Source organism: Aethalodelphis obliquidens, unplaced genomic scaffold (assembly GCF_003676395.1).
Source record: "Aethalodelphis obliquidens isolate GAN/ISIS:26980383/991018 unplaced genomic scaffold, ASM367639v1 scaffold45, whole genome shotgun sequence".
Taxonomy (NCBI): Eukaryota; Metazoa; Chordata; class Mammalia; order Artiodactyla; family Delphinidae; genus Aethalodelphis; species Aethalodelphis obliquidens.
The window spans coordinates 532,189-557,896 of NW_020837989.1; the positions used below are offsets into that span (position 1 = coordinate 532,189).

Here is a 25,708-nt window from a genome sequence, read left to right on the forward strand (position 1 = left end):
CTCTGGCTGCCAACAGGGTTCAGAAATGACCTTTCTCATTGTGCACGTGGCATTGCATAATGGACCACTGATCATCCTCCAGCCCCCTCCCCAACTTTCCATTTCCCTTTTATGGACAGTCCTTAGTTCTGCTAGATCCCTCAGCTATTTCAGGGAGGCACATTCTTGGGTTTCCCCTTTAAAGCTCTTTGATTGTGCCTCTGGTAGTTAATGCACCAAATGGTCTTCAGGGGCATTTCCTACATGTGCTCTGCAGCTAATCAGAGCACCTTGGCCCACTGATTTCCTACCTCTGTGTTTTGCACATGTTTAAGGGCTCACTTCAAACACCAGGCCCACCAGCTTCTGGAGAGGAGTGGCAGAGCTCAGCTCTGATTTGGGTGTCTGCTTCAAACAGAGATTTTCCAAAGGATATCCTGTAGTAGATAAATCATTTCATTAGGCCAGGTTCACTTTTCAAACCAGGAAGCAGAGTGCCTGCCGTGTAGGAAAACTCAGATAAAGTTGTTATGGCTGTGCTCAGAGCACTTGTAAATATTGTCGTCAGTGTCTTTTATACAGGTTCCATCACGATTGTATTTAAACACTGACAGGTTAATTATGTGTTTGAAGGCTATGTTTATTGAGAGCTGATAAGAAACATATGAAATGAGTCCTTTACATAATGCAGTGACAATGTTTTTTTTCCCAAATGTCTCCCCCCTAGTTGATTACTCCTCATGCCATCCGGGTGCAAACTCCTCCTCGGCACATCCCTGGTGTTGTAGAGGTCACATTGTCCTACAAATCCAAACAGTTCTGCAAAGGGACACCGGGAAGATTCATTTACACAGGTAAGAACTACTGCAGATGGTGGACAGAGCTGCCTTGGCCTTGTGGGTCTTTGACGCTATCTTGTATATATGTGTGTGTGTTATTCTAAAATCTGTTTTCTCTTAAGACCCACTTTCCTTCTCCATTTCACCCTATGTTTGACCAAATGAGGTGCTACTACTACTACTACTACTATCATTATTTAAGAATTCATCTGGGTGTCCGTGTTGAATGACAGGATCTGTTGAAATCATGGGTTGGATACCTAAAGCAGCAGCATGAGAAATAAGGGAAGAGGAAAGGAGTGCTCGACAATCCTGAGTCTCTCTGGATGTTAAACCATCTGTGTGGCAGTTCGTTTGCTTTATGGAGTAGGGGTGTGCATTAATGCCCGGTACGACGTTCTTCTAGCTTGGTCGTGGCACTTGTATTAACGACAATTGGTGATTTTCGTATTTCATTCTGGATTGGTGCTTTCTTTCCCTGTAAGCTGCATTTTTCTCCCCCCCCCCCGCACCCCCGCAACCGACTGCCCCCTGCCACCCCAAAGAGCCTTGGCACGTGGACCTGCCTTGCAGTAAGAAGCTAGGGTTATAGGGTGAATGTGAATTTCCTCCCGTCACATGGAGAGAACCAGGCATGTTCTCTATGGAAATACATCAAGTGCATAGTCTGAGTGCCCAGTGTGTACTTGAAGAGATCCTCAGATTGTTGTGTGCAAACCAGACAGTCTTTAGGGAACCAAACAGATCCCTAACCGAGGGATCTTTTTTGCAATCCAGATTCTGATTCAGTAGCTCTGGGTGGGACCTGAGACTCTGCATTTCTAACAAGCTCCGAAAACGAGGTGGATGATCCTGGTCCAAGGACCACCCTGGGAGTGGTAACATTCTAGGTCCTCTGCTGAGTAGCAGTCATCGCTGGGTAGCTGTCTCCAGAAACTGGCCCCATGTTTCCTTCTTCATTCAATAAAGGACCAGAAGGCCAGCTTAAGTACAGAGTGTAAGTTGCTTTCACACAAGGAGACTCCAGAGCACGAAGGGATAACTGTGCTAACACATCCCAATTATAACCATACAATTAAATGGACAAATTTTATTTTGCTGTGACATTTTACCTCGAAGCATCTTTCCTTTTGTATTTTAACACTAGGAACAAAACCGACCGTGCTTATTAGTGACTCTCCCCCCCCCCTCAAAATTATAAAAACAATTAATACATCCTGACCCTTGGAAATGCCTCCCAGCCCTTTAAACAAAATGTAGGTTTGGTGCCTGCCTGCCTATTAGTTTTAGTTAATTGAAAATTATAGGATTGACCCAAGAGGAAACTTTTGTTTGCACTCCAATCACTTTTACAAATTAAGGAAAATTACCACAATTTTGTTTAGCTAAGGTTTCACACTGAGTTCAAGAAATTAACTCAGCCGTCCCAACAAAGTCAGCACTTTGTTAGTGAGCACTTGAAAAAATAATAGTCTATCTGGAGTTTTGTGGTGTATACAAACGAAGCATAGAGAAAGCGATGGTGCTTTATAGAAGTAGGCCAAGTGTTTTTAATTAGGCTCATTGGTTCAGCGTAAGTTTTGAAGAACAATCAAACTAGCAGATTAGCTGTTTCTTTTAAAGCTAGGATTTCTTGCCATTCATTTTTCCCATGAGAACTTCCACATAGCGCTATTTTTTTTTTTTTTTTTTTTTTTTACAAGCCTCATTATGGGCCTGCAAGAAAAGGACCAAATGAAACTTCTGATACTGTAACATTCCCCACCATCATTCCGATGGATGGGAGTTTTTCACAATGTTCTTCACTGAACTCAGTGTTCTGGAACATATTACAAAACCACAGAGGCCAAATGTTTTCTCTGAGGAGTTTGGACTCTGTTTTTGGCCGAAAACATTTAGGCCTCGCTGGCTGCTTATTTACTCTGCCATTAAGGACAAGAAAAGGAGAAGAAAAAGAAGAAGAAAATGCTCGTGTGATGGGAGGAACGAGAGGCGATCAGGCATGATTCCGCTTTGGTGACAACGTCCCTGCCCATTAATGGTTCCATTTTGTGGTCAAGACTCCTTTAGAAGAAATTATTTTTAATCAGTGTTCAACGAAATATCCCCTTGAGCCACCTGGCCATAAAAGTTAAAAAAAAAAAAAATCATCCCCATTAAATTACTTAAGTTCTCAAAAGAAAATAGCTAGGGGACCCATCGTTATTGGGAATTTTTTTAACCATTAAAAAAATTGCTATCAATTTAAGAAATCACATCTTGGAAAACTCGTATGAGATGGGAATCAAGATCAAAGGTAAAAGCGGCCGATTTGCAAGTCTAGCAAGGTAGTTAAGGATAAGAGAGAGAAACCCTGGGTGTGCACTCCAGGATTTCCCGCACGTGTGTAAGTGTGTGGGAAATTTAAAGTATGAAAAAATGCTTCTGCTGATCTTGCCTCAAACTGTGGGCAAGAGACAAGAAGACTTAGTTTTTTAAGTATTCTAAGAGAGACTCTCACCTCTCCGTGCATTGGAAAAATAAAAGTTTCAAAGAAACTGGTACAAAAACTTCCCTGTTGATGTAGCTGGCTGTTCACAGTCACTGTGACATTACACCATTTCTAGCAAAAGGGAGTCTCTGTTAATTTCTGAACTACACCTGGAACTCTTGATCATTATCATGAAGTGTTTATGGCTGCTGCTGCCAGGGCTCTGTGATTTGCTCAGTTTACCTCTCTGCTTGTCACCACTTTCTAGCGGAGGCACAGGGATGGGTTGTAAATCCTCTCTGTTCTTCATATCCGAACAACCGCTCAGCTCATTGGAAACCTGCAGCCCTCCCCTTCCGTCCACCCACAGAAGCTCACATTTCATTTTCTTTAACATCCACGGCATTTCAAGATGTGAGGCTTGGTTTTCTGGGTGGGGTGAGCTAACAGTTGTTTCTTAGTAGAATATCACTTGGAATTTTTCCCTTTAAAAAGAAAAAAAGAAATGTCCTAGGACTGAAAAACAACAGCCCAAACTAAGGCACTGTTGTTTTCTGAGAGTGTGTGACAGGGTTTGGGTGTGTGTATGTGCAAGTCTCTAAAAATCTATAATAGATGAAAAAAAAAAAAAAACCCACACAAGTGAGACAGGAACAGCCTGGCCTAATCTATGCAAATAAAGGCAGACTCTTGGGGGTGGGGGGAAAGAATCTGACTAAACACAGATTGCCTGCAAGCTGGCTCCACTGGTAGGGACAGGAGGGCAGCTCTCCATCTTCGGTGCTTCAGACCAGGGACACGTGAGGTGTTCTCAGCTGCCAGCTGTGCGGTTCTCTGGTGTTTGCCCAATCAGAGTGAGGGAGGAAAGTGAAGCCCAACTGGATCAGAATAAAAAAGCTCAGGAGCGTAGCTCATCCCTGATCTGATTTATTGTGGCCACTTATTCTTATGTAAATGTAGAGCAAGGCTGACTTTACATTTTAAATCATGTTTTCTAATAGGAGGAAACAAAAACCCTTTCGAAGGACAGGACTGTTTTCAAAGCCCTCGCTAATCGTGTGTCTGGTCCGTCAGTCCAATGGGAAGTCAATCTCCATAAACCTCCACTGCCCTGGAAGGGGTCTCGCCAATATCTTTGTTCTTCTCGTAGCTTGCTTTCCTGCAGTTGTTACGTCTTGAAGCGACTTGGATCTCTTAGAATTGTAATCTCTCCCACTAAACTTTAAGTAACCTTGGGAGCTGATAAGAGACTCCCAGGAGGCTTTAGCTGCTTCTTCAAAGTTCTTAGAATTGGTTTTTCCTCATAAGAGGTGGCCAAATCCAAATGTACTTTTTAACTTCAGTCCAGTTATTCCTCCACTGGACGGGCTGCTGACTTTGGGAAAAATATGACTGGAGAAATGGGCCACCAGGATGTTGGACCAGCTTAGGTGTGCACCAAGAGCTATATACTGCCTACTGCCCAAAAGGTGGTGAAAGGCCCCAGTGGATGATCATCTAACAGCTCAGATGTTTGTGTAGGTCACGTCTCAAATCCCTTCTATCACTGGGTTCTCCTATTCTTAACGTTTTCCACCAAGCTTCCTGCCCCTGTGAAACATACATAATCCTTGTATGTTAGTCTCAGAATCCACTTTGACATAAATATTCTTCCTGGAAATGCTTCTTGTTTGTACCTCATGCCCCAAGTTACTCTGCATGTAGAAGGGGCCATGTTGGCTGAATATGTTCCATGAAACTTGATGACATGTACCATGTCTTTCAAATATTCCTTTTTTCTTCCCATTCCTCTTATGTTCTCCCTCTGCCCCCCTTCTCTCTTCTTCTTTCTTCCCTTCTCCCTCTTTTCATTCCTTCCCCTTAGTCTTTCCCCCTTCACTTCCAAGGAGATGATGTAGCATAGTGATTGAGTCCTTGGGTTTAAGAGATGATGGGTGTAGCTTGAACTCTCAGCTCTACCACTTACCAAACGGGTTATTTTTGGGACATTGTACGATGGCTCTGAACCACAGTCGCCTCATCTTTACATTATCACAGGGAATAATAACTTACTGGGGTTGTTCTTAGTATTAGGGAAATGTGTATAAAGCACCTAGGGTGAGCTAGCATGAGCACTTGGCCAGATATTAGTAGTTTCCATGAATAACTGATGACCATTACAATTATTCATTCATTCATTTGTTGCTGAGTCCCTACCATGGTGTAATATTTTATATGTGTTGTTTATCTTCTCCACCATGTTCCTAGAGGTCTAAGAAATGTCCTTTAGGAATTTTAGCAACAGAACTGTAGTCATCGGTAAATTAAAGAAGCGACATCAATCAACCACAAATACAAAGAGCACAGTGTAAGGCAGCCAGAAAAAGATTTATAAATGTGACGATAACAATTTTGATATAACAAATATTTTCTTAGAAACCACCTCAAACAATACGTATTTTAAAAAGGCAGCCCAGATTTATAAAGTTCTCAGGTGTTGAATTTTCAGGAACAACGCACACCTGTTCTCTTATTTCCATCCCAAATTTCAACCCCTGATCTGGAGGCCATAGTAACATGGGTACCGTCTATCACCAGCCCCCTTCAAAGGTGTTTAGGTTATAATCAGCTTCAATCCCCGTTCAAGAGGTTTCAGGGAGAAAGCTCTCTTTTTAGTTCTTGGAAACCTCCTGCACAAATGAAGGCTGCCATCCTGGGATAAACAAAGTCATCAGTTTTAGGGAAAAAGTTTGCACCTAATGAATCTCTTGTTCTTTAGCCTCTTCTTAAACTAGTTCATTGCCAGATTAAGCTTCTGAAAAGCCACTTTCATAACATGTCCCTGCAGAGAAACCTTCCCTATCTACTCCCTGTATGTAAGAGGTAGTCCAAGCCCCTGGGCTTGGCATTCACAGCTCGCTATGCTCTGGGCCCGGTGCTTCCTCGTCTCCACTCAAACCAGTCTCCTCACTATGCCTCACGCTCACTTCATGTTTAGCTACCTTGGACTTGGTGATTCCTCTGTAAGTTCCAGTTCAAACTCTTATTTCCCCTCGGAGGTGTTCTCTGGCCACAGTAGCAAGTGGCCAGGGCACTGGGCTGAGATCAGGGAGGTCTGAGTTCTAGTCCCAGCCCTGCTGCTAACTGGCTATGAGACATAGGACAAGTTGCTGACATGCTCCAGACTACGGTTTCTTCATAGTAAAATGAGCCAGTTGGACTAGGTGACGTTGATGTTCCCTATGGCTCATCTTGATTGATTGGAAGAGTCTCTGTCCTTGGATCTCTTTTGTCACATGTGCTTAGATGGCTCATTCATCATTCACTTCCTTCTACTGTTGGCTCTCTTCTTTTGATCTTAGGTAGACACATCTCAAGAAGTCCACAAGCTGCTTGAGGGAAGAGTGAACCTTCCCTAATATTACACTGTTTTGCCCACTGTGTTGAAGCACCTTGACTTACTTGACTTACATCTTACTTGTAATAGGTGTTCTCTCATAATTGACTCACATATTGCCCAGAAGCAATGGGTCCTCATTGATTTTTGTGCTCTGGATGACAGGGAATGTAAATAAGAGCTGTTAATTAAGAATCTATCCCTTTTAACTTGAACTTACATGTAGAGAACACAGTCACTGGGGTTTTTGTTAAAGAAAAAAAATGGGGTTCGATCTATATTATATATACGCTTCATTTTTTTGTCTGTAAAATGAGGATATTTTAACAGTACCTGCATCTAAGGAGTCAATAAGTAAATGTATGTAACACACTCCTGGCAGTGCCTGGTACGGTATGAATGCTCCCTTAAAGTAAATGCAGAAAGAGAGAAGCAGACAATAGGAATGTTTCTCTTCAAAATGCAAAGAATCGGTTGTTAGGGCACATTTTGTTTGGTATTATATGTGTGCCAGCTTTCATCTGATTAAGGAAATTGTTTCTTTCTAGGCGTTCGAGTCAGAATCAAAAGATCTCGGTTCTAATTCTGATTTTATGACTTTCTTTTGTTAGTTCATTCACTCATCTCACAAATATTTGTGGATTGCCTGTTCTATTCTAGGCAGTGTTCTAAAACCATGTTGAGCAAAACCACACACAGTCTCTTTTTTCAGGGATCTTGTAGTCTAAGAGGGAACGTGGATATTCATAAGTTTACAATTTCAAACCTGCTAAGTGCCCAGAAAAACAGGAACAGAGGTTCAGACAAGAATAAAACAAAGGACTGCCAGTTGGTCAGTTGGAGGTGTTTTCTCTCAGATAAAGATGCATGAGCTGAGGTTTGAAGGATGATTAAGAGTTAACCTGGCAACTGATGAAGGATAGGGGTCAGGTGGGGTTGGGGAAAGAAAACGAGTGCTCCAGCCGAGAGAGGCATGTAAGAAGGCTCTGAATGGGAGGAAACGTGGCTTCTTGGAAGGCTGTAAAAATTCCAGTGAAGCTGAAAAATCAAGAGAGAGGAAGAGAATGGTGAGAGAGGAAAAGAATGGTGAGAGAGAAGATTGGGCAGAGACAAGCCTTTGAAGCCTTGTAGCCAGCGGGAGGAGTCTAGTTGTCATCTCAAGAGCAATCCTTAAGTGGTCAGGTGGACATAACCAGACTTTCATTTTGGGAAAATAAAAACAAAAACAAAAAACTCTGGCTGACTGGAGCACAGGAAGCCAGAATGGATGTTGGAAGACCTGTTAGGATGCCATTGCAGTATTCCAGGAAAGAGATTTGATGACTTGACTTTGGATGGTAATGGGTAGAGATGGAATATAGTGAGAGGATTCAAGGGGGTATTTAAGAGGGAAAGTGGACAGGACCCGGAGATGTGTTGGACGTGGGGGTGAGGGGATGGAGGGCTCAGGCCCAGATTTTTGACTTCCTTCCACTTAATAGACGGTGGGGTCCTTCCTTCTCTGGGCATCCGAAGGGTCTTGTGAGTATCAGTGAAAGAATGGGCATGAAAATGTTTTGTAAAGGGTAATATTCTACACATATGTTAATTGTTATAAAGACAGGCCTAAGCAAACTCAGGAAGAATTGAGGAAAGGAAGGCAAGAAAGCGTTTTCTTTTATATCAGATTGTTTTCACTTAGGATTCAGCTGAAGGAGGGCTGTGTAATGAACACTTGACTAGCAGTTTTGCCTTAGCAGTGTCCTAATTGGAAAAGACCCAAGAAGAAGGAAAAATTAACAGGCTGCTCCTGTCCACATGTCTCAAATATTACTCCAAATGAGCCATTTACACACAAAGAAAAGAATTCAAGGCAGAGGGAATGTTTATTCTTTTTGCTTTTGTGATCCAAAGGCTAAGTCCCAAGCTTCTTCTCCGCTGCCAAAGGGAATTTTTTCACAAAATATGATTGCTCCTGATCTGATGTACATTGATGTGATTGATGATCCTGAACCCACTGGCGTTTGTAAACTTAAACACTGTTGGTGCCATAATGGGGACAACAGCAGCAAGAATCACTAAAAGTAACCCATTGTACTTCTGTGACGTCTATAAAATGAAAGCCGTTTCTGCAAAGAATAGAGCTGGTCTGAAGGGAGCATATTATTTTGCATATTTTATGTACATACTTTCCAAGAAATACGACCTTTATTTCCTTTTTGGAGTGGAGTATAATCAGGACTTGAGTAGCTAGTGTAACAGGATCATTAAAAGGGATATTTTCACTGACATTAGAGGTCTAAATGGCCACTAGGCCTTATATACAACCTTGGCTTTTTCCTGTCTACCCAGAGTTAATAAGTGATAAGGCCAGGAGAGAGATAAATCACAGAAATCCCTGTCCAAAGAAAACATATTGACTACAGCCAAGCAAATAACAGACCATAACCAACAGTCCCATTCATCATTCATGTAATAGGGATATAAAGTGTTTCCTACCAATGAAACCGTATAGAAGGAAAAGGCAGATAAGCTTCCCCAATCTAAGGCATGTGATTTGGTTATTAAGGGACATGAACTACTTGTCACATGGCTTTAATCTTTAAGATGTGTTGCCATTTCTAAACTATAAATTTCTAGTCAGGGATTAGAAAGCTATTAACAATAAAGGTAGGAACTGAGTTTTATATGCACTCTTGCCAAGGTAATGCAATACTATAAAGTCTTGAACCTCTAATCTATTTAGTATAATATAACATGATTTGGTTTTCAGAGCCAATAAACTATTTGGAGATTTTCAAGGCTGTTGTTTTTGTTTTTTACCCAGCATCATGATAAATTAACCCTTCAGTTTTTAAACTATGTACCTTGAAATGGAGGACAGTGAGTGGGAGGGAGATGAAAATAAATTTTTCTTTTTCTCCTTTCCTAAGATGTATTCCAAATGTTGGATGGAGGATTATTTTCTATTTTATTTGTCCACAGTTACAGTGGTACGGATACTCGTCTTTCTGTTCATTGTTAACTAAGTGGTGTGGTGCCCACTAGAGCATTAAAACTTGTTTTTCTTTCTTTATTGCAAAGTTGCCCACACTGATTTCAGATAATTTAGGAAGCACCAACAGAAAATCATTAAAATAGTATTAAAAGTGCCCACATTTCTGCCAGTTCTTTAAACATAAACAGTACATGTTAGCTCTTCATATTATTTTTAATGGCATATGTCTTGTCTTTTTCCTATGCAGATTATCTGCGTCATTACCAAAATAGGGTGATACCTTACATAATATTAATTTGTTCTCTCACTTAACTATCATAAACATCAGGGCATTATGAATTTAAAACAATTTTTAGTCTCTCATAATCATTTCACACTTCAGTAGAATCTCATCGTGAGATATAGCTTCATCTTCTCGTTAAAGCATAGATACGTTGAATCTGGGTTCTCATCTCTTTTAATTCCTGAGAAACATATAGCACAGGGTCATTTGTCCCATACCCTCGTTCTTGGCGTCGCTATTGGTTGGGATTCATCAGTCACCCCAGCTGACTGCATGGAAGTAGCTCCGAAGGCCTCCTGTCTCAGATGGCCTGAGTCTCAGAGGTTGGGACCAACCCCCTGACACACAGCTGTTTGTTCTACCTGAACCACTTCTGGGGGTCAATGAATTCTGTAAATTTTCCCCCACTATGTGAAGCACTACTGTACTTTCCATAAGTAAAAATGAGAACTCATCTAAAACACTCATGTCTGAAACTTAAGTCCAAAATTATGACAATAGGTGGGGCGATGCAGGCCCCTCCCAAACCACCTTCCCCAGGATAGCAGCATTTCTCACTAGAGTTTTGAACTCCTTTCCTCTCTCTACCCTGTGGGCTTCCAACAGCCTTTCTTGACTTCTATACTGTTTTTTCCCACTCTATCTTCTTTCTCCATCTTCTTCCTGTCTGTATTACTAGAATGTAAGGCATGTTTTTCCCCCTGAGAATCTGTGTAAGGCTGACTCTATTATTGGCCCATTTTAAAGATAAAAACACTTAGAAAGGTGAAGTGTCTTCCCCAAGGTTCTGTAGTTAATAAATGGAGGAGCCAGAATTTGGACCCTGGTGGAAGGATACCATAGCCTGCACAGTTGTAACCCCCTGGGGTATTGCTTTCACTTATTCAGTTTTGGAATTATGTGATCCCCTAAATTAGATCGCTAGTGATGGGAGAGTGTGGGTATTTCTAGGGCAGGTGAGGTCTGACAGGACCTGGAGCCTTACATATTTTAAACGAATCGTATCATTATGAACATCATGGATATTCACATAGGATAGAAAATTGAAAAAACATGAGAAATATGAAGAGGTCCATTATCCCATCCCTCTGTTAATATTTTTTAGTCTTCTAATATTTTTCTCATAAACTCTTATGTATTTTTATGAGTGAATCACAGTATATGTATATAATTTTGTATCCTACTTTGTAACTTGAATTGTAAAGTAAACGCTCCTCTATTAGTTTAAATTCCTCCTAAATGCATTTTAGTGGGTATGTAATAGTCCATTTTGTGGCCACATCATAATTTACCTAATTGTTCTCCTGTCATTGGATAACCACATCTTTTCTTTCACAGAACTTTCAACATCATATGTGCCAGAATAGAGCATATATAACACCTTGATATAAGGTGTTCCCTCATTTTCCTAACAAAAGGTTTTCTGTTTTACGACCATGTTAGCCATATGCATATTTATAGATACCAGTGAATTATCAGTTGTCTATTTATAGTATTTCACATGTTAATTTAGTTAAGTATACATATTGAAAATCACATACATAATTTACAACATTTACAAATATAATTTTTTCCACCTTTAGGGTTTACACTTCTGTTCAGACTCATTACAGCCATCTTTAACATTAGTGCTTTTCTTTTTACTATCAAAGTCAGAGCCATTTTTAGTCCCATCATATTCTCTTCTATGTTCGTTGTTTGAGATCTTCTTTTTGAATCTGTACATGATGCTTTCACTGAAAATTTTATCAAAGCCATAACTAACCATTTGCTATATTTTAATCTCCAAACATAACCACTTCAGCAATGTTCTTAAAGCTGATCTTTGAAAATCTTGTTTTGACAAACATTTGTAATGGTGAGAGATCCAGGAAAAATTCTACATTTATGTAAGTTTTCTAATCGTCCTTGTTGTTTTTACTCTCTTCTTCAGGTGACCTCTTAGGTATCACCATGGATTATAGTTGGTTCATGCCCCAAACAGTACCTAGTTTAAAAATAACATAATTGGGAAAGCACTTTGTCTTAAGAGAGACTTTAAAATTATTCAAATATATAACAAGGGGACTTTTTTTCAGAAGGGTATTCTTTCCATATATGTCAGCACATTGATCCATCTTTCCTATTGGTGGGTCCTATGGCATATGCGATCCTTGGTGTGAACTGAATACTGTACCACATAGTATTTTTGATTTGAATAAAGTGGATCTTAAGTGGATCTTCTATTAGTCAGGGCACTGAAAGTGCAGGTGGAAACCATCCCATTAATGTCAGATTGGAGAGTTTCTGCCAAACCTCTCAATGGTGAGGGAGTAGACAGAAGCTGGGACTCCCTAAATCGTGTGCAGAAACAACAACAGAAGAGCAGACTTCCCCTCATACCCACTGCTCTTTGACCTCCAAATGTAACTCCTGTTACATCAACTGTGGCTTGCTTCTTTATATCACACGTGGAAGGCCTGACCTGCTGGGGAAGAGCCACCTGGGATCAGCCTCGGTGGTTAGTGTCAGGAAGCCTCAACTCCCATTTAATATGGAGTTAATTTAGGCCTTTGTTTAGTGCCAAAAATATACTTACATTAAATATCTGCACAGAATAAGGCCTTCCCAGTCATTCTACACATGCGCATGGTTTCCTTTTAGTGTTAGCTGATTTTAAAAGTGCTCACTGAGGCCAGGCCGACTCTTTGAGATTATTGGGAGGTTTGGGTGGAGGAAAGCGTCCCTGGAGAATCTGTTCTGAGCAAGCTTGTGTGTCTCATTCTTCTCCAGTTTGTTTAAGACTAGAAGGATGAAATGTGCACTGACTCAGAGGAAGACTTGGAAATTTTGCTTCATAAAATTACTGGCATCAAAGCTAACAAATTATTGTGACTTGTCAGAAAGTTATAAGTCAGGGACCAAAGTACAGGCTAGGCTATTGAACCTCTTTGTCTCATCTTTGTCTTATGTCTGTGTAATTAAATAAATTTACCTCAATGCAGTCTGTACAGTTGACCAAGACTTTCCCATTCAATTCTCTTTGGCAAGGTAGGTAGGACAAGTATTTTTAGCCCCATTTTCGGGTATGAAAAGTGAGGTTTAGAGAGAGGTAGAGAACAAATGTATGGATACCAAGGGGGGGAAGGGCTTGGGACGAACTGCGAGATTGGGATTGACATATATACGCTACTAGGTATAAAACAGATAACTAATGAGAACTTACTGTATAGCACAGGGAACTCTATTCACTGCTCTGCAGTGACCTAAATGGGAAGGAAATCCAAGAGGGGATATATGTATACGTACAGCTGATTCACTTTGCCATGCAGCAGAAACCAACACAACGTTGTAAAGCAACTATACTCCAATAAAAATTAATGAAAAAAAGAGTCATTTAGGTCACCTAGTGATGGGTCTGATATCAGATCTATATCACTCCAAGTAACTGATTAGACTCTTTGGTATTTCACATTTTTACATCTACAAATGAACTTAAAATACTTTTACTTCACTTTTTAAGTTTTCTACGGTTATAATTCACTAATTAGATTGGAGGCTTCTAGAGTCTTAGGCTGCCTCTCCAGCATTGCACTTTTATTATACATAGCAGTTTTATTTTATTCATAGCACTTACCACCAGTTGATACAATCTGGATTATTTCTTTGTTTACTTGTGCACAGTCTGTGTCTCTCACTAGAATATAAGCTCTGTGAAGGCAGGGTCCTTGTCCGTCTTGTTCACCTCTGTGTTCTCAGTGTCTAGTACGGTGCCTAGCACACAGTGGAAACACTCAATAAATATTAGTCAAATTAATGAATGGAAAAATGTATGAAAAAATGACTGAAAAATCTAGCCATCAATTTATGAAATGTGAGCCGTAAAGATAACCTAATTACCCAAGTTGTTGATTTCTTTATAGAAGATGAAAACTAGGCCTACGGAATTTAAAAGACTTGGCTAAAGTTACTCAGCTGGTGCTAAATCTTTATACCAGAGCCCTTTTCTTTGGCTTGTCTCCACATTGTGTGTATCACCTTAGGCTCATTTGGTTATAAAGAAACTGTATGACTGTAGATCTCTGGAGTTAAGACAGAGCCCACTTTGAATCTAGCTATCTTCTTAACCAGTCTGAGACTCTGTTTCCTCATCTTTAAAATGGGGATGATAATATCTCATATGATTGCTATGAGGATTCGATTAGATAATGCATGTGAAAAGCTTAGCACAGTGCATGGCATGTAATGTAGTAAGTGCTCACTTAGTGGCAGATCTTATCAAAACAGGGTTTGAGAAAAACAGACTCTTATAAATCTGAATTTTAGAGCTGGAAAGGCCCTCAGAGATGTCCTGAACCAATCTGCCCATTTTGTAGAGGAGGCTACTGAGGCTCCTGTAGGAAGAGCCTTTCCCAGACCGACATATAATTGATTTGTATACAGAACCGGAACAAATCATACATAAATGGAGTTAACTAATTATTTTGTGAATGGACTTCCATATTTATGAATATGTAAAGACATCACATTTTTGCATGGATAATAAAATCATTCAACCAACATCACCATAGTATTTAGCAGGCTCGTTTTGAATTAAGGTCGTCAATCTTTGACCTTTCAAAGAAAGGGTGAGATAGTATAGCCTGTTTGATTCCTTGGGCCTCCAATATGTGATCTGTTTTTTAAAAAAGTGTCATGGGCACCATTGTTCTGATTTGTTTACATTCTTGACTTTTTGTTGAGAAGAGAAGAAGGAGCTTTTCTTCGCCTCTGAGTAAATCAAATTCCGAGAGGAAAGTCTAGTGCCATTTTACCATTGATGAAGTGGAGCCTTGCAATCTAAGGGCGTTTTCTTCATCCTATATTTTTGTGAAAGCCCAGCTTAAGAGCAGGACATCTATTGGTCACCAGAAAGTATTGGGAAACCTCATCGGACTAGACGGTCATTTTCCCAAGGTCCAGATCAGGGAGGGACTTGGCGGGGTCTGCCTGAATATACTGTCCCCTCCACATTCTCGTGTCTAGTGCCTGTAGTAACTTAACGAGGACATCTGTGGACCCTCCACTCTGTCTTTAAATCTCAGTTCTCTGGAAGTCCTTGAGGAGATAAGATGTGTCAGGCTTTGCTGCATTTAGTGATCTTACGCTTACTAAGTGGGCTTGGAGGCAAAATCACCATCATTAGGGGCAATGAGAGGGAAATACTTGCAAGATGATGGTATCCAGGGACAAGATTAAAATCTGCCTGGGAAGAGATCTCTGCTATGTGCCTGGCACAGTGAGGTATTTCAATTACTGTTTGCTGCCTGACTGGTGACAGTGAATGAACATGTGAATTGTTATAGGCCTGTCCTGCAGCGATCTGGGAAGGATATCACTGTATCAGTGGCATATCCCAGTTCATAAAAAAATCCAGATTGTATAAGGGGATTCTGCTCTAAATCTTGCTTGGGGCTTATGTTCGAATTCAAATAAACGAGTTGTTTTTTTTTTCCAGACCTTCCCAAAAAGGCACTCAATTGTTGGTGAAAAGCAAAAACGGGCTAAGCTGTTCATTGATGCTAAATGTAATGAGTAGAGTAAAAAGTAAAATATATTAATTCCACTTTCCTAACTGCAGCTAATTAAGGGTGGCTCATTTAAAACAGACCTAATTTAATCTACTAATATAAGTATTCGATTAAAGTTGTTCCGACTGCTTTCTGCTCAGACTACTTTTTTGTATACTTATATATGATGTATTCATGGTGTGAATCCTTCTAAGGGTCCAGGTTGTAATGGAAAAGTGGTTTCAGGACTTGATAATTGCCGAAATTAAATAATATATATGTAAATGGAGATTTGAGTGTAAATTGTGCACGGCAATGCTATAAGGAATTGAGTCCCTTTATCCTGATACCTTTCAGCCAGTCAGAATAAAGTGCTTCCCCTTTTATCCTATACCACTTAGGACAGTTTATTGCATTATTAAGTACATATTACAAGAAGCACATTGTTGTTTAAGACTCATTGATTTAAGCAGAACTATTCTTACAAAGTTTCGTAGCCTTTTGCATAAAAAGAGAAGAGGCCGTATACAATTATAAACTCTTAATGTAATATAACAGCCTATAATATAATATCCTCCCATTTTCTAAAGAAGCCACCAAAGATTTTAGTGAGTTTATTAGAAGTACTGTTTGTGAGTTCTGGGATGTCATGTCTAATTAGACTTCATGGATTTAAGTATTTCTTTAATGAAATCTGTAGCTTAACTCACCACGGTTATATTCCTTGTCCTCCCGCCCTTAAAATGATTTTACTTTATTTTTATTTTGGGTGGCATTAAAAAGAAATGAAAGACTATGATTCTGCCTCATCCTCAGATGGATATAGTGAAAAATACAGTGCTTATTATGAAGTTAGTGTGAATTACCATGTAATTACCACTGGCTGCACTGTAATGATTATTTAGTTACCACTGACTGAGCACCTCTGCCAAATAACACACATGATTTCATAGGAAGCATAGAATTAAGTCATCCCGGAGCTCACGGAGGGAGTATATACCCGATCTCTTTCCTTAAGTGTGGGTGCTGCTCACGTTAACAGCTAAATAATCAAGCTTGGAGCAAACTGACAGCAGAACAGGGTATGAGTTTACATGATTTGATTTGCTGATGTTTTAAACACTTAGCAGGGGACAGCTCTAGAAGCCAATTAAATCTCTCCAAGGTGCATAGAGTTATCTCCTTTGTGAGAAACAATTTAAGGGAATTGCATTGGCCCTTAAACTGGAGGGGAGATGAAGCATTAGGAATGAAATTTCAGATGCAAAGTGCTGATCAATCGCGCCTCCTTCTGTTGTTTTCAGCTTTGCGTTGTTTGGGCTGCTGCTGTTTTAAAGGATTTGCACTTTTATTTTGCAAGCACAGGGTTATGTTAAACTTTTCCCCTTAAAAACGTTCCTTTGGCTATTGATTATGATGTGCCTTTTAACAAGGCATTGTATCTAAAAGAGTAAAACAAAAACAAAAACATGTCAGTACATTCCATCCCTTTCAAATACTGCATCTTATTTAGTGTACCGGAATTCCCAGTTTAAAGTAATCACAAAATTTATGGAGAAACGGATAAAAAAGGTTGTAAAATATTGATTTGGGGAAAATAATAACACAACTCATCTATAATAAGAAGAAAAATGAAGCAATAATTCAGGGGGTATCGAGCGGCTTGCTGCTGGGTGTATTGATCCAGTCCTTACAGTATAAGATCGCACCTGAGATTGCTCTGAAAGAAAGAACAGCATTCCTCAGCTCATTATTTCTCAGATACTATCACCGTGTTACACGGGCCTTGCAGAGTTGGGATTGTTGCAGCTGGGACAGTGGGACCCGCAATAATAATAATAAAAAAATAAATAGCTCAGAAATCTATATTGCCTTAAATCCACTGTGCCTGGTCTTAATAACATATTGGCTCTGATTTTATAAATTCTTCATTGCCTTATAGTAATTAATGACAATTCCAACGCCGTGTGGTTCATTTAGGGACCAAAGAAATCTTCATCTTCTGTAATGGGCTCTCATATTTGGAAAGAATTCTTGTCTTGTCTGAAGACGTTTGCATCTGTTGTATTTCTTTGTTAAGTCACTAAGTTGAAAGCAACACATTTATGCCACTTTGCTTTGACATGGCATCATTTTATATTTTAAGACAATTTTTGGACTAGGCCATAGTATTATTGTTTCTGAGTGAAATCTTTTTTTTTTTTTTTTTTTGCGGTACGCGGGCCTCTCACTGTTGTGGCCTCTCCCGTCGCGGAGCACAGGCTCTGGACGCGCAGGCTTAGCGGCCGTGGCTCATGGGCCTAGCCGCTCCGTGGCACGTGGGATCTTCCCGGACCGGGGCACGAACCCGTGTCCCCTGCATCGGCAGGCGGACTCTCAACCACTGCGCCACCAGGGAAGCCCCGAAATCTTTAATATGGCGTGAAACTTTGACATTCATATTCACTAATTATGAATTTATAAATTTATCTCTAATGTTTAAGATGTTGACACATTAACTTGACAATATGCAGTCATCACTGTAACTCCTTAAGATGGTAGAATGTATTTCATTGCTGAAGAAGTCTAGGTTCTTTCTAGACTTTGATTATCCTATTAGTAGTGAATATTTTGCTCTCATTTTATTTAATTTTATTTTGGAGGAGAGAGTGGAATAACATTCAAATTCCAATTTAATAACAAAGTTTTGATACCAGTTACCTTCCAGGCATCTTTTAGTCTCTGTGACCCAGAAAAGTGAGGTTCTTCCCTTCAAGACACTTATATTCTAGTAAGAGAAGGAAGGCAACATGGAATTTAAGAAGTAAATAACATAATTGTCAGACTGGTAAAAGTGTTATGAAAGAATAAGAAGTGTGATCTGGTAGAGCATAATGGGGCAGGAGGGCTTCTTTAAATAGCAATTAGTACAGTAGAGTTAGAACAGTATATAAATGGATATCGCTTCTAGCCTGCACAGCATCACCCAGACACGCTTTTGTTTCTAAGCATCTGTGGATTTTCCCCAGTGCTAAAGCCATGCTATCATTTACACAGAAGCTTCACTTTCCCTACCCCATCCCCCAGCCACTCTGTGATCATCATCTAGAAATATGAGCCATGCCAGCTGACTATGTTCTCAGCAGATCAAGCTTCCTGAAATTTCAATAAGCATTGATCCATGTCATTGCACCAGATCCTTGAAATTGTTGTTTCTATAATATTTGTCTCTCCATTTCTGGCTCTAAAAGAAAAAAAAAATTCCATGGAACAAGAGGCCAATGCCTCGTGTCAATAAAGGTGGATGGAGAGGGAAGGATGGAGAAGCAGAAAGAATAAAACATTTAACCATCAAGACTTACTCACAAAATAGCTTTCAATAAACTGCAAAGCATACCCCTCCTTCTTTATCCACAAAGTAAGATTGAAAGTCATCACTGAGCCTTAAACTATGAATATTGAAATTGCAAGATGTGTGGTACATTTAGTGGAGACACTGGTGAAGTGCAGAAGTCATTTAAACTTTGTCTTTTAATTTTAAAGATTTATTGGCTGCAAGGAAAGAAAATATTTATAAGCATTCTTAGGTATTCACAAAACACGTAGTTGCCAAACAGTACAAAGAATGGAAAGAAATCATCATTACGAAGCTGGATGATTCAGGAAGTGTGGTGATAAATATGGGCGGGACAACATATTATCTCAGCCCCTTCCAACTCCACATTTTTGAGTCATGATTATCAAGTGTGTCACTACAGGGAGTATGCTAAATCATTTGCAGCTAAAGGAATGTTAGTTTTAAAAGAATAATCAGGCAACGTTTGGGAAATACAAATACAATAAATGATGTCAAATCATCTTAGCTTGAATAAATATATACTGTATAATTGCTTCTACCCTCTAATTTCTTGTAATGAAAGGAAAGTGGCAAGCAACAAGAAGGCGATTAATTGCAACAATGATTACTTAGCTTCTGCAGTGCCCGAATTAAAAAGAACACCAAGATTACTTTTTCTAATAGATCATATTTTTAAAAAATCATTGATGCTTTTAAATGGCAGCTGTGTTTGAATCGTTTTAAAGCACTATTTATTTGCTTGTTGGCAAACAGATTGTCAGAATGAACTGTTGGTTGTTTAGTATGGTCCCAGATAAATAGAGATAAATGTTATATCATAGCTCATCTATTCTAATCCTTTTCTGCTGTGTGCTTCTTTTGAGACAGGCTGATTTTGAAAAACAAACTTGTGGCTGTCACTGTGATTTTACTTGTGTGTACTAGTTCTCTCTTGTCAACACAGAGTCTTGAATACAGCGGTACCCAGTGGTTGTTGAAAGAATGAGTGGACAAGAGCCCTGCTCTTTGGCTTTTGACAGGTTACTTCACTACTTAAAATTCTATTTTTTTATCTAGAATAATGGGGGAAATACACATATCTTCTTCACTAGTTTGTTGTAATGGTTAAAATAGATAATATGAGTAAGACACTTAGCAGATTATAAATGGTGCACATTAAGGACTCAAGAAATGGAAGTTCTTATAACTGATGACTTTAAGTAGTTCTCAATCTGTGAATTGATTATCTGACAGTCTATTTCTATTGGGTTCACCAGAGTATTTGCAGTGCCTAGTACAATTTCTGGCCCAGAGTAGATGCTCAAAAAACGTTTGTTGACTGAATGAATCCCCCGATTCTCATTAACAAATAACAACAGCTATTGCTGCTAACACTTGAAAGGTACTTCCTATGCGCCACTCACTGTTTTGAGCATATGACATATTTTTAGACATCTGTTCTTAAAAAAAAAACCTAACGCCGTGAGACAAGTACTATTATTATCCCCACATTCCACGTGAAGAACCTGAGTCAAAGAGGAGTTAAGAATTTGCTCAAGGTCACGGAACTAGAAGGTGGCAGAACCAGGATTTGCCTACTGGCAGACCGGCCTCAGAGTCCTGAGCATATAGCATTATCATCAGTATTTAGCCCAAAGGTAACGTGAAGTGTGGCACTGGGTGCTGATCATTCATTCCTTCATTCGTTCAGCAGACATTTTTTAATCATCGTCCATATGTTACTTACTGGAGATACCATGTATCAGATGGGCACAGGCCCTGCCCTCACGGAGATTATAGTCTAAAGTGTCTGATTTTCTCAAATTTCAATTCATCCCGTACTTTCCTCAGTGACTACTAGAATGAGAGATACTTAGAGGTCTTACTTGATGCAATAGAAGGAAGGCTGTACATGTGCAGAAATGAGAGTGCAAGGGTAAGCCTAAAAGGGTGGCACTGTGATGATTCTTGTGGGGTACGCAGCACACATCCCTCCTTCTCTTTAGAGAATATAGGATGCATGCCTTCTGAAGCCCTAGATCCTACTGAGGCTTTCCAATTCTGTGAGCAGGTGTGTGGCCTTGTCATCTGCATCACGCCAACCTCTGGGTCAGAGCTGAGCCAAGCATTGCTCCGGGCTAACCATGAGAAGACAAGCCTCTGGCTCGGCCCCTGGAGGAGGGTGATGGGGTATCTGGGAAGAGCCCACTTTATTTTCTTTTCTGGGCATCTGGGTCAGAACTCATCATTTTTACAGAAAAGTCCCATCAACTCTTTTTTTGGGTTTTTGTGTTTTTTTAAAAAAATGGCCAGAACCTCAACCTCAAGGCCACAGGAATTAGTGGCCAATAAATGCCCACATTTTAAATCTGTGGCAGAATTCCCTAAGAATTTGTATGACTGTTCAGACAATGTCACATGCGTACATTTTACTCTTCTCTGCTTGTTTTTCCTATTTGGACTCGCCCTCTTCATGGCTTAGTTCACTCGGTCCTCATTTTCTTTATTTGCCAAATATTTGTTCAGGAACGAAAAATACACAGCTGGAAGGATAGCGTTTGCATTTTGATCACCTCAAGCACAATGCCTGGCGGAGAGTAAGAAGTTTAGTAATAGTTGTTGAATGGACAGATTGATGGATGGGTGAATAAAAAGAAAATTAGAAAACTACTATGTTTATACTTAAAGAGATTATTTTTAATTAGGAATGGGTTCAAGCAAAATATTCAAAGTAACTCTTGAAGAAGGAATAAGTTATTCAATTAAAAAAAGGGCAAAAAAAAAAATTAAAACCAAATCAAATTTGTCCCAGTAGAGTTGAGTGATTTTTACAAAACAAATCCATTGATTTAGATCCCCCAGTTTTGTCTGCCTCTGGCTAGGGTCACCAGTCAAGATGACTGATTATCCTGGGAAAGGTTCTGTAGCCTATCTCATAAACAGAAAAAAACTATCTCACACTTGGTCAGAAGGCAGCCCAAACACTTCGCCTCCAGAGGCTGGGAAAATTTAGCTGTGGTTGAGATTTGGCCAAAGGGAAAGCGCCTGGATCTGAGGGGCTCAACCATGACCGCATGGTGTGAACCCACCTCCAGGGCACAGCACACTCAGTAAGTTAGGACTCTGGCCCAACTCCAAAATTCCCTAAGGTTTGCTCCTAAGTTTTCTAAGCTGTTAAAGTACCACAGACATTTTGTCCAGGTTAGAAATTTCAGGAAAAGAACCTTGAAAAAAAAGAAAAAAATCTGATTTCACACTTTGTTTTTTTCCAATAGAAAAGCCACCAGCAGTCTTGATCTACACCCTTTCATTTAGAGTCTTAGGTGATTGTCAGGTGATCTTTCACCAAACTATGGTTTGAATATATGGTATAGTGTTCACGTCTACTGTCAGACCCTGTCCTAGATTCCCTCATCAGTCTTCACAGCATCTCCCGACATCCCTCCATGGCAGCCATCTTCCAGGAAGTCCTTTCCCCTCCTCCTTGTTTCCCTTAGCGATGTGTTGTGCATGTGCTCAGCTCTGAGCGTACACTTGCTTTGTGCTAGGCATTGTACTGGGTCCCTTGTAAGTCTCAGGCTTTTAATTCTGTGAGAATTCCAGGTCCATCAAATACCTCAAAATGCCCTCTCAATTCCTGTCCTTTCTCTTGCCTTTAGGCCTTCAGCTAACTAATCCCAAGAAAAGTTTAGGAATTGGAAAATAAAATTAACCTCCTAAAGCAGAGAGAAGTCTGCTGTTCCCTTGAGTTTCATTCTCTGCCTTTTATTGAATGCCAACTATGTGCAAAGTATGGTGCAAAGGCCCAGGGATCCAAATATGACTCCAATGCACAGCAAAAATAAATAGAGGGCAGGCTGTGTTGGCACATGATGCCAATCAAACTGATAAAATGCTCTGGTAGAAATCTGGGTAAATGGCCAGGGGGTGGGGGTGGGGTGGGAGGGCAGCCAACCTGGGAGTCCAGGGGACGGGGGACTGGGAGAAGGTTTTGCCTAGGGGACCGAGGATGTAGGATTCCTTTCAATTCTAGTCTCCTGCCTTCTCCCCTTGTTATTGAGCTCCATCATCTCAAAAATGGGCAGTCTCTATATGTGAAAATTATATATTTTAAGAAATTCTGCCCCACCCATCTCCCTCTCTTCTTTTTTACCTCTTAGAATATGTTCTACACTATTCCAGAATTTATGTAAAAACGATTTCCTAAGCTCCTCGTTTGCATTGCTCCTCCCTGCAGTTATTCCATGCTACTCCCCCGCCCCCGCCGAGAGATTTGAGGGCATTTAGGGTATTTTTCTTTTATTCATCTTGTTAAGGAAAATCCTGAACATTCACTTGCATTCAGTTTTGAGTAAGAACAATTACCTGCACTGAAGTGAGTAGAGCTTCCTACCTTCATCCAGTGTCACCCAGACACTTTTTCTTAGAGAGAAATGAGTCAAATATCTGGGGATCCTTGTCAGGTAAACAGGATGGTGGGGTTTTTTTTGTTTTTTTTGTTTTTTTTTTGCGGTACACGGGCCTCTCACTGTTGTGGCCTCTCCCGTTGCGGAGCACAGGCTCCGGACGCGCAGGCCCAGCGGCCATGGCTCACGGGCCCAGCCACTCCGCGGCATGTGGGATCCTCCCGGACTGGGGCACGAACCCGTGTCCCCTGCATTGGCAGGTAGACTCTCAACCACTGCGCCACCAGGGAAGCCCAGGATGGTGTCTTTGATCTGATGTCGTAGATGTGGAAACAAGGCTGAAGTGGGAGGCACAGGTGAGGGAGTTCTTACGATAAATGTTTGGAAGAATAAATGAGTGAATGAAGAATGCCTCGGCCTTGGTTTGTGAGTAAGCCTTCTCGTATGCTTCCCTCTCAAGATGCCTTTCTGTGGATACCCCTCTAGCTAACTTTTTGCATTTTGTGAGCATTTTGCTGTGAAATCCTCCCATTTTACTGCATCATCATTTCAATCAGACTATATCATCAGTCAAACACTGGGGACTGAGATACACGTGAGGTCTGTGCACAGTGGAAAGTCATTGCCTGAGGGTTACGTAACTTGATTGCTACAGGTAGGGAATAGCCTCTTTACCAACACATAGATTTATTGACTTCTGGATGGGAAAATTCAGCTTTTATATTTCAAGAGAGTAAATCATCTCTTGTTAATCGTGATGCCTTCAAAGGACATTTTGGATGGTGAACTTCTGCTAGAGCTTTGTGCAGTAACATGTAAAATATGCAGTTGACCAGAAGTTTGCAGTTTTGACTAATAGGATTATTAGTCAATGAGTAATACTCCCAAGTTTGCCAAGTCCCAGTTTATAGCTGGACCTTCATAAGTCAGAACTTGGTGTTCTAACAATCAGAGGCACTCTATACTTGGAACTTTAGCCCCAGATAGAAAAATTTTAGCAAATACTACATTTTGGCCCAAAAAGAATACCTAGGGGTACAACATTACACCGAGTAGTTGTGTTAAGGTTTGATCTGCTTTGTTTATGGGATACAAATAAAGCAAAGGTGATCTTTGGTCGTCACAGTATGAAAGTAAACGTTTTTGGAAGTAGAAATTGGAGGAAGCCACGGTGGTGCTATTACATAGCATGAGCCCTGGAGCAATTTGATCAAAGGAGATTGAGAATTGTGATGAAGCAGTTTATTATCTGAATAATATACTTTGCCTTATACTTAGAGATAGTCTACATTGCGGATTAGATGAAAGCAGTGGTCAGTTGAAGGAATCAAAGAATATATTCAACCCAAAGTTTGGCACAAAGGAGAATAAAACAGCTGGTTGATTGATTTCACTGTTTGCCTTCCAGCTGGTAGTTTTGGTGTCGTAGACACACATCATGGGCTTCCTGTCTCTAACATGCTAGTTCTGGTCCGCTCCCTTGAATACAGAAAGCATGTTGGTCTTACTCTAAGATTCTAGCCAGAACCCAGCAGATGGCTGTACTTTCTTTCCACTAAAGATCTCTTTCCTGTCTTTTGTTCTGTTTCTAGGTGTGCATTCCAATGATTTCGATATTAATTGTTTTCAATATCAGTAGTTCTGTAGTCAGTGGCACTTTTGGAGAGAATAAGATGGGGATGTACACAGCCTTTTCTTATTAAGAGATTTCCTGTTATACAATGCATTAAGGTTGTCGGCTTCTACCCTGTTTCCTTTCATTCTTTCCTTCTTTCCTTTTTAACTTTAGCTTGTTTCACCAGAGGGAGAAAGACTAGCTCAATTGTATTATCCTGTTAGATTGCTTAAACCATGTTTAGATAAAAAATTACGCTTTTCTTACTACAGTTCATGATTTCCATTTTGTAAGGCATCTTTTCTAAATTTTGTGCTTTATTATTCTTGTGGTGTTGAGCAAGCGAAAACAAACTCTAGTTCATAATTCACTTTAAAGAACATACCCTTTCTTTCTATTTTCTTGTTAAAACCAAATTGTGTGCAATTTGTAGAAAATTGGAACCACATTTTTCACTTAACTTTCCAAAATTAAAATTTATGGGGAAAAAGAAGCAATAAAACAGTTACAATCTGGTCATCTATAATTATCTGTGTGGTTTGAGCAGTTCCACATTTGAAAAAAGTGACACTGAGAACTTATCAAGATTTGACAACCATGGGACCTTTCACTTCTCTTTTGCTGCTTTGGAGCCAAGACCTCCACAAAATGCTAAAAGTTATACTATGAATTTAGAAATTAGACGCATGAAGAGTAACTTTGAAATCCATACAAAACAATAGACATCTAAAAATAGTTGTTTTCCTCTCTCAGTAATGAAATTTATTACAGTAAAATTGACCATTCTATACCGTTATTTCGAGTGTTGTCTCTGATTTCAGTTGCTTTGACGTTCTCTTGTCGTGCACTACCTGGTAGGAAAAAAACCACAGGGCCAGTGAGACATGCTATTTCTATTTATTGGTGCTGCCATGGCTGT

The 25,708-nt window shown here is 40.0% G+C and overlaps 1 protein-coding gene across 7 annotated transcripts in view; it reads left to right on the forward strand.

The window, feature by feature from the left end:
- Positions 1–25,708, forward strand: part of EBF1 (EBF transcription factor 1) — a 392,677-nt gene that overhangs the window by 314,674 nt on the left and 52,295 nt on the right. For all 7 annotated transcript variants that reach the window (XM_027081411.1, XM_027081410.1, XM_027081412.1 and 4 more), the window contains exon 10: positions 707–833. In XM_027081411.1, the coding sequence (XP_026937212.1) occupies positions 707–833 (127 nt within the window). The remainder of the gene's footprint in view (positions 1–706; positions 834–25,708) is intronic.